This window comes from Meleagris gallopavo, chromosome 3 (assembly GCF_000146605.3).
Source record: "Meleagris gallopavo isolate NT-WF06-2002-E0010 breed Aviagen turkey brand Nicholas breeding stock chromosome 3, Turkey_5.1, whole genome shotgun sequence".
Lineage (NCBI taxonomy): Eukaryota > Metazoa > Chordata > Aves > Galliformes > Phasianidae > Meleagris > Meleagris gallopavo.
In genome coordinates, this window is record NC_015013.2 from 49,365,154 (window position 1) to 49,375,096 (window position 9,943).

Below are 9,943 nucleotides of genomic sequence, written 5' to 3' on the forward strand. Positions count from 1 at the left end.
AAGCACTCTTAAAACCACATGTAAATGCATTTGTAGTTTTCCACAGAAATGGTGGCTGTCATGTAAAAATTTCCCTTTTACATGGTAAACATAAAGCTGTTGGTCGTTGGATTGATTTAGGGGCTTGCATTTGCTTATTTCGTTTACTGCTGGTGGAACCATGGTACTTCTCAGCAAAAGGCCTTGAGAATTTGAGTATTTTATTTTCAGTTCTATGTGAAAGTAGAGATCCTTTGATGTTAGTCTCAGGAATTTTTGTACCTCCAGTGCTACTGAAAACCTTCTCCCTGTGGTATTAACTTCACTGAGTATGAAGGAGGTCTGATATCATTAAGCCAGTTTGTGTGGTACGGATAGGAAGCATTAACTTAGAAGAGACCAAACAAGCACTTTGAGACTTTTCTTTATAAACAAAGATATGAATTTTTTTATTTTTTTTTTTAGTATCAAACAGGAACTTTATTTCAATATAATAAGAGCAATCTGACAGGATAGGAGTTATTTTTTAATGGAATCCTTTTTATAGGCTTTTAGATAATGAAGAAGCAGTATTAAAGAGCAGGAACTATTTGGAAACTTCGAAGTATTTATAATGACATCCAGAGCAGCTGGAGCATGCCATTTCTTGCCAGAAGAATTTTTTAAAAATTCAATGCAGTAGATGAGTACAATTTTTATGAGAAAACTTTGTTCTGTGTTGTCTTCAAAGTAGACAATCCAGTATATCTGTGAGCTGAAATGAGGTGGAAGCTAAAGTCTTGACGGGCTCTGGTAGGACTCAGTGCCTTGTAAATACCAAAAGTGGCAAGAGGGTGTTTTTGAACAGTGGGCTTGGAGAGGCTGACTTTCCTCCATGAAAATAGAGGGAAAACTGGTAGGTTTTGGTCTGATTGAATTGCCAGAAGCGAAAATAAGATTGTATGACTGCAATAAACTTCTTCTCAAAAAAGAATAAAAAGAGAAAAAAGCTGTACTGGTCCTAATAATCTTAGAGGCACAGGTGCCCTTTCTCAGTAGGAAGGTGGTATTAAATTACAGGTGAATGCCTTGGAAGATTGCACTTGTGATTATTCTCACATGAATAATATTACAAGTATGATGACAGGCTTTTAGAAATCTACATTCAAGAGCAGAACACTTCAGGGTCTTAGTGCACTGCTATGTATTTGTATAGGCCTGTATTCTACCTCCCCCAGTGCTTGCCACTGCTGTCTTTTATCCCTCTAGGCTATAAACTCTGTGGACTCCATGCATTTCAGAAAATCATCCAGATGCTTTACACGAGGGTTGGATAGTTGCCCCCCAGGGCTTTTTATTGGCATATATTCATCAGAAAAAGAGAGTCTCATGACAGATGTGGTGAAATCAAGGTAACTGTACTAGGGTAGAAGCTGTTGTGAAAGTTAGTAATTCATGGATTAATACCAAGGAGACCTTTCGTATTGTGTTAGGCTTGTGCCTAGCAGCTTCCATCTGATGGCTAGCCCTTCAAAGAGATTTGGCAGGTTAAAAGCTTTGTATAATAGCTTGCTACTGTGTGGACTTCCCACTTTTGCCATTTTTGCTTAAAAAGAAAAGAAAAAGAAAAGCCACACACTTAATTGTAATTGTAAGTTAGTAATTTAATTAGTATTGAACTGTCATGGTGATCCCTATCCAAAGCAGGGAATAGCCTTTTAAATTGCTATATAAGCTGATGTCTGTGCTGCAGCTCTTATTGCCATTCCTTGAGAAAGGCCTAGTAAGACAATAAGGACAATCAGCTAAATGGTTCCATTCCTCAGCTGTTTCTTTTCTGTGATCTGGAGAGCTGCTGAGGTATGAGTGTGCCTGTGACGTCATATGATAGCCAAGACCAGAATTAATAGTGACAGCTAAACTATGTAGTGATTAAAAATGTTTTTGTTGTGGATTGGGTTTAGCGCAGTATCAGACAACTGTTCCATGTTCCCTGTATTTGGAGTCGTGAACTCCTGGCTTTGAGAGTTATATGCTGTTGTAAACATGGTTTAATGACAACATTGTCCTAGTGTGTGGTATCATTGAAGTATAGCAGCCTAGACCGTCCTGTCAGTATGGCAATGTGATGTTGCAGCTCCATTGGTTAAAGGGGTAGACTCTGCTGTAAATGCTCCTTGATGTGAAAAATGTCAGTAGTTCCCTTTCTTATTTTCTTTCCCTTGCCCCCTGCCCATCTCTAACCCATCAAACTGCAGAGAGAAGTAACTCCTGAGAGGTTAAGAGACTCTTCTGCTTTTAACTTGGCTTAGGTAAAGCTGAAGCTCATTAAGTTCCCACGGAGTAGCTGATCCTCTGTAACCTCTTGTGTCCATACTCTGTCCTCAGCAAGTTGGGGCTGTTGAGAAGAACTGTTCTGTATGGGATTTTTCCAGCTTCACTCCTGGAGTACTGAGAAGAACGTAGCTTCCACATGTATTTTTTTCTGTACCTCTTAACGTAAAATACTTTCCTGGTACTAAACTGGAGATACCTTAGATTTCAAATTCATTTAAAAGCACATGACAATCTAGAAAGGAGCTTGCAAATTGTGAACAAGGTGTACAGCTTTCCCTTTAATTTGTTGCTGGATGTTCTCGCATACTTTAGACATGCTCTGTATTGTGGTTACTTGCATTACTTGTCACTAACTTCAATCCTCAGATTCTCTAATTACAACCTGTGTGTAACTTCAGTTTTTGCAGGGGTCACACTACTGTAGGTGAGATCTGTCTGGCCTTGTGTGAAGAAATTCATCCATTTATATGAACAAAAACTAATCCAACTTGCTTCCTCATAACAATAGCGGTTACAAGTTATGCACAGGTACACAATGTAGTGTTTTCTGTCTAAGCAATTACAGTGCTAGCAGAGGACAGAACAAGCTTATTGCATAGAAAGGACAAAATATAACTGGAGGTTCTTAAGAAACTTCAGACGTTTTAAGCCTCTGTTATTGAGTAAAAATTGTGTAAAATAAATAAATGAATTCTCCCAGTTTTGTCCCCTACGGGTTTATGATACTGCATTGGGGTACTTCTTGTTGGGTGGCTTGCATCACTAATTGGCATCGAGTCTCTGATTGGACTTTAAAAATGTAACCATCCAATCCTGACTTCCAACATTCCAGAATGAAGCATTTCTGAACTTCAAAAAATAATCTTCTGGTAATATGGCTTTCTTCTTTGTCCTGTTAAAAGGATTGCAGCATGGTAGTGGATTATAAACTACTGCTCCAAAACAAATTGTACTTGTGCTGAGGCTGACTCATGAAGTGTGTGTTTTGTGGGGAGCAGTAAAAAGTTGAGAGCAGTAACAAGAGGGAACAGAGAGGCTTGTCAGACTGTTTTGCAGAACCACAGACTCTTCTTGAGAAGGACAAAATCTCCTTAGTTGCAACACATGGTGTGGTCTGAGCCACAATGGGTGATACGTGACAATGTAGTGGCTCACTGAAAAGAGCGAACAGAATACAAGAAGAGGAATTGATTTCATGCTTTGTCTGAATTGTGAGAATGAAGTTTGGAAGACAGCAGTGACTCACAATGTGACTTTTACTTTTCTTCCAACTTAAAAGTATATGAGTGTGGGAAGAACAATCTGAGTATACTGTGTCTGAAAACTTACGTGTTTGGAAATTGAAGTCACTGATAATTTATATACATAAAATATACCCTCCCTTAGAATATACCTGTAATACATCCTGTGCTTGTTCCATAAGAATTGCATGTCAGGGTTGCTTCATTTAAGTGTGAGATTGGATGGTGTATAAGGAAGGATTGCTGAAAATGCATATGTTTGGCTGCTAAAAGCCTAAATATAAATTTATCAGGAAAAGAGAAGATCACAAAATAGCAGACAGAAAACTCTAGGATGTACATTAGAGTGGTTCAGATAAGTATCTTGTTTTGCTTTATGTCCTTTGTCCAATGTGTATATTTCAATACCCAGTGCGGAAGAGCAGAAGCAGTGAAAAAATAGATTTTCATGGCTGACAACGTTTTAGATCTTTCCTTTTGTTGTTCTTCCTTTCAAGACAAACTAAAACTAAGTTATTTAGTCTTTCCAAAGAGGGAAAAAATGATAAGAAAAACAAACTACTGATTGCTATCTTTTTATTTCAGTGTACATACTAAAATGACTGTAGTCTTGTTTCAACGCATACATGTCTAGTTAGTGTTACAACCAGTCAATGGTATTCATTTGGCCCAACTTTGAGCTGGACATTGGACCAGCTGACTTCCACAGATCACCTTTCAACATAAACTATTCTGTGATTTGAAAGCATCCCCTGATGCAGAAGTATGTATTTCTGGAGCTACAATAAATAATGTATAGTCACCTCACATTCCCCACCCACAAAATTAATATAACCAGTTTTATTCCCCAACAGGCAAGGCTTATTTCAAGTTCTGGATTAAATGGCAAAAACTTCAAAAGTTTGGGTCTTATGTTTTTATCCATTGTCTTTAAATGGGAAAGGGTATGATGATCTTAGTTCTGTTCTTTTTCCTCTTAATAATCCATCCAGAAGACAATCTTGTTTGTTTGCTGGTTATGAAATTTATAATAGCCTTCCATAAAGACTACAATTCTAATATTATTATAGTCAATAGACAGTAGAATGAGGTGTTAATTTTGTCAATTGCTCCATAACCTCTTGCTAGTCACAAATCCAAAGAAGCATGCTTCAGTGGAGAGGAGATATGTAAATGGCTACCTACCACCTGAAGTCTTTCTAAAGTATCTTACATTTCTCAGCTTGAGAAAACAGCATTATTTTCAGGCTGATTCCATTTATTAACTCCAGTGGTGTATAAAAAGCCCTGTCTAACAAAATTCTCTTTTCAGGGGAGCGATACATACATTGTATCTAGTGACACCAGAGCACAGCTAAAATTTCTTGAAAAGCTTGATCACCTAGAAAAGCGAAGAAAGGATGAAGAGGAACGTGAAATGTTGCTACGAGCAGCCAAAGTAAGAACATCATTTCTTGCTTTTCAGAGCTGAAACACTGTCTTTAATGTTTATTTTAGGATAGCTCAAACCATACAGAAAAGGGTTTTAGGCTTTTTACATTCTTCTAAAAACCATAGGAATTCTTTCAGGTAAGTGGTAAGGGTGAGCTGCTCTTTTGATTATTCCTTCTGGACAAAATGAAATAAAAACAGTATTCGCATAGCCATAAACTTCATTTGAGTTCAGAAAATGCCCGTGTTCTTCTCCATACCTGGAATTTGGTGAGATTTGCTGCCTTGACAGGTATATTTCTTTTCTGTAGTTAGATCAGAGAGTTCAACTTTGAGCTGGTACGCTTGCATCTGAGACTCAGAACAGAATAAGTATCCTTCCAACTTCCCTCCCCATAAGAGCAGAAAACAAGTAAACAGCAACAAAAAAGAACAACAAATCAGTAGATCTTGCACAATCAGATGAGACTCGATCCTCTCCTATTTTGTTGTTTTGTTTTTGAGCTGACTTCTGGATCCCCTTGGGTGGAAATGTAATCCAGACTGGAAAGAATCAAATTGTACTTGCAGAAGTACAGAATTATGACTCCTTTTCTTTCCTGCACTTCCTGTCCTTTGTAAGTGTCTGCTGCTGACATGAACAGCATCATGCCTAGACTGGACCTGACTGACAGCGTTAGCATCATTTTCAGTTTAATCTTGCTTCAGGCTAGAGCAGAGGCAGCCAGCCCAGATTGGGGGGGAGGAGGGGGGGGGGGTGTATGTATGTGGAGGGGGAGGGGAGCCAGTCTGGATTGAGGCATTCGCCCCTGGAGCAAAATCTTTCAATCACAGGAGAAAATTGTCATTTATTAAATATTTAACGTATACTGTGGTGTTTGGATGCTAGTAATTCTTATTCAATCTTTTTCTTGTTCCTTTGGTAGAGCCGTTCCAATAAAGAAGATCCAGAGCATCTGCGTTTAAAGCAGAAAGTGAAAGAGGTAGGTCTTTCAAGTTACCATGCTTGCCTTTGTGTGCTGAGAGAAGGTTGGCAGCCCTGTCCTGGCAATTAGGTCAGGGTTTATTTTGCTGTTGCATACCATTTGCAGAGGCCTTGGGGAAGGACAGGAACTGCTACAGGCAAGGGCAGTGCTTTAAACGAGGTCAATGAGTTATGAGCTCTCTTTCAACATTTTATTTTCGTAGTTCTAGTCTTGTTTAGAAATGGCTCTTTGTAAACTACAGCGGTACACTTGGTAGGAATATAATGTGGGATTAGAAAAAAAAAAAAGAAACTTTGAGATTTAGCATCTGGGACTGTACAATAGGCTACATTTTTCCAGGGTAATTGTTCGTTTTGTAAATCTGATACTGCTTATAATTCTTTGGCTGGGAGGCGGTACTGGGATTTAGTTTTAAATGGAAAATGCCTCTGGCTTTTAATTTTCTGGGCCCAGCAGTTTTCTGTTCTGGAATGGAGCCCTTGTTTCACACAGTTCATGTTTAGCTGCAGGGGTTTTAGTTTATAGCTTAGACTGGTTAAGCTTTTACTCCCAGAGGCCTCTGCATAGCAACTGTAGAAATCAACAAATAAGTTCATTTATGTCTGCAGCCTCCTCTCAGTAGCTGACTTTTTACATTTCCCAATATCCATTTCCTGACTTTTCTAGCCTGAGAGAAAAAAGCTCCACTAATTGGAGCTTATTTTAATTGAGCCTTAATATTGGATCTCACTGGAGTTGCCCCCAGAGCTACTGGGAACAGAATGAAATGAAAGTACCTAAGGTTGAAGATGTGTGTGTATGTGTGTGTGAAATTTTTCACTTGACCTACAGATTCTTTTCCCTGCTGAATAAATCATCAAGCCTGTTCACATTTCTGATTAAGGATCTGACAGCAGATGATAATAAAGACAATTGAGGTGTGAGACGTGTGATACAGAGCTGAAGAAATTGGTTTCTATAGTTACTTGACTGATTTCATGCAATTTTTAAGGATCTTTGTGCTAAATGAGTGTGATTTTCTGAGCAACCTTCTTCCTTAACTGTGCCTCTTGAACTATGAAATTTGTTGTTGCTTAACATTGCTGCACTTGGCTCCTAGGTGCCAGGAGCAGCAGCAGGTTATTTATGAATGCTGTAAAGGCCCTTATTGTTTGGATTAATGTAGGAGCTGAGGCAAAACAAATGGAAATCCAGTAAAATAGTATTAGAATCAGTGCTCTGGATTTGCACCAAAGTAGAAGAAATTTGTAAAATGAAAACTTGCTTTACTATCTATCTTTTAATTCCTTTTTCCTCCTTACAACTCTTTCTTCATGCTTACAGAATAATCTGCTAGTACAGAAGTTGCCTTAAAGCCCTTTCCAGTTTCCCTCATTGCCACCAGGTTCAACAATCAGTGGGTAAATGCTGATTTGTCTTGTCTTGTAGGTGGCCTTACTTCTGCATCATCTGATTGTTTTTATAGGTTTTTTATTGAACCTCTGCAAACCTGCATTTTAGCAATTAGTTTATGCAACTGCTTTTCTCTTTGCCTTTGAATAATAGCATACAGAGTCTTGAAAAACATTCCATGACTCAGATATTTAGAAGAAGGAAATTTAAGAGTGTATTTCGGTTCTTATAGGTATACAAAAAAGTAGCCAACAGAGTGGAGAGGACTGCTTGAGTATAAAGTTCTCTAGTTCATATCCTTCCGTAGATCTTATCTTGTGCTGGATTAACATAGCCTTAATTGTGCTTGTCCTGTGTTTTGTCTGTGCTCTGCCACTCATGGAGGGGTCTCCAACTGCTTCATCATAAGAAAAGCAGGCAGATACGCCACTTCAGACAATGAAGATCTTTTTGTGGGTGTTGCCTTACCCTCTGCTCTCCTGAGTGTGGGGCAGCCAGAACTTCACCAGATTTCATGAGCAGTGCAGGAGACCCACCTTCCTGTGCCATAGGTGCTTTCTTTAGTCTATTTCAAGGTTACGTTGTAAGGAGCCCACATGAAGCTGGTCAGTCTTGACGCTTTGTTGATGGTTAGCTCACTTTTGTACGAAAAGTGCAAGTAGGTCTGTGATTAGAGCAAAATTGAAATTAACAAACATCCTAAACCTGAAACTAGTGTAAGATGTGCTGGGATGAAAGCCTGAAAAGGCTCACCATTGTCATTTTTACTGGTCAAACTGTGAGTGTAGCCTGTTCCTAGCAAACCAAAGGTAGGAATTGCAATTCCTCTCTCAGCTGGAATCGAATCCCTTCCAGGCAATTCTGGTTGAGTATCCACTAGAAAGGCTAATTTAATTGTTCCTTGGTAGGTCTTAAAGAATGAATATGGGTCTTCCTTCCTCAGAGCTATCTTCTGTATGTTAATGGTGACCTGCTGAGAGTAGGGAAAGAATGTGGGGTAATGGCACTGGACATTCTGGATATTTTTTAAAGCAGTGTTTCCCAAAATATAGAGTGTATATTGTAACAATGAATACTTTTAAATCCAGGATGTACTGTCATCCAGTAGCTGGGGGCAGCTTCTTGAAATTGTTGGAAGTGCATCCAGAAACTTGGTAGTGGATTCTTTTATCTAAAAGACTATAAATAATTGCTGTGACCTTCTTGTCCCTTTTTGCATGACCTATTACCTAAAACTTCCCTTATGCTAAGTCATTTGTTTTGCCATATTCTTAGTCTACATAGCTGGCTATGAATTAAGTCTTTGACTTCCCTCTTTCACCTGTTTCAGCAAATTTTAATAGCTATGGAAAGTGCACATTCTTTCTGAGACAGCTGCTAGGCTTGCCTGAAGCTGCTCCTTTATCCACTCAAGAATTTTGTCCTTGCTCACCTCATAGGCCAGCTCTTTGTATAACAGCATTTCCAAAGCCTGGATGAATTGCCCCTGCTTTTCAATCACCCTTAGTTGCAGCTTCAAACTGAGAGGGATGCAGTCCTTGCGCTGTCCCTGATGCTTATACTTTTAAACTTTAATTTTTTTCAGGTGCTTTCTGATACTTCATGTTCTACTTCCAACTATACTTCTAGTTATAAACAATATTCAATTGATGCAATTCTTGTAGCTGTATTTATAGCTTATCACTAGCTTCCTTTCTTTTTCTGAAAGGAGATCACTTAAGTAAGTGTAGGATGCTATCAGGTCAGCAAGCATGGTATATACATAGTACATCAAAAACGACCTGTAAAAATGGCAGTATGCATCAGTGTACTGTAAATTTAAATACAAACTCTGATTTTTTTTTTGTTGTTCAGTGTCATCTTGAAAAGTGAGTCTATTTGTACTACAGCTGTAGGAAGTTCAAGGTGGAAACTGGGTAAGCCATTTGGATTTTGTGTGTGCAAGAGTGCTTCTCCAGGTTAAGCAGGTGAACAAGTATCATTCTGATAGCATCTTTGTTTAATCCATAATAGTGGCCTTCACCTCTGTTCTTACCTTGATGCACCCTGCAGTGAAAAAGGTGAGCAGCTGCATATTGAAAAAGGGGAAGAGCGTGTGAAGTGCCTACCTGATGATAAGCAGCAAACTTGCTTGCTTCCTCCCTGGCTGTTCTGGCAACTTTGTATTCTGATGACTTCACATGTCTTTCTAGTTCTTTGTTCCTACAAGTTGTTTTATTATGATTTTGATGCAGATATTAAAAGATGGCAGCAGATGAGATACTGAGAAAATTCAATGCCTTTCTCATTAACTGTTCTGGAGGAAAAGGCTGAACACTACTTTTCTGTAAAGACCAAATAAACCCCACAGAAAACACTGAAGTCAGCATGATTCCAGTGCATTCCTGGGAGTCGTCTAATGGCTGAAATGCTGTTGTTCTGTATTATCTTTTTTCAAAAATCACCTCACTTTTTTTCATTGACTTCCTGAGAGCTTCAACTTAATTACCTGATTTATGTTGTCTTTATTTTTCTGTAGTGTTTCTTACCTGCTTCTGTGGTATTTGAAAAAAACATGATTATCGAATAGGCATAATTGTTTGTTGTTTTTTGGTGTTT

General features: G+C 38.6%; 1 protein-coding gene across 1 annotated transcript in view; it reads left to right on the plus strand.

Annotated features, from left to right (window-relative positions):
- TAF4B (TATA-box binding protein associated factor 4b) overlaps nt 1-9,943 on the plus strand; it is a 70,707-nt gene that overhangs the window by 41,299 nt on the left and 19,465 nt on the right. The window contains exons 12-13 of the mRNA XM_031552843.1: nt 4,849-4,974; nt 5,894-5,950. Coding sequence (XP_031408703.1) covers nt 4,849-4,974; nt 5,894-5,950 — 183 coding nt within the window. The remainder of the gene's footprint in view (nt 1-4,848; nt 4,975-5,893; nt 5,951-9,943) is intronic.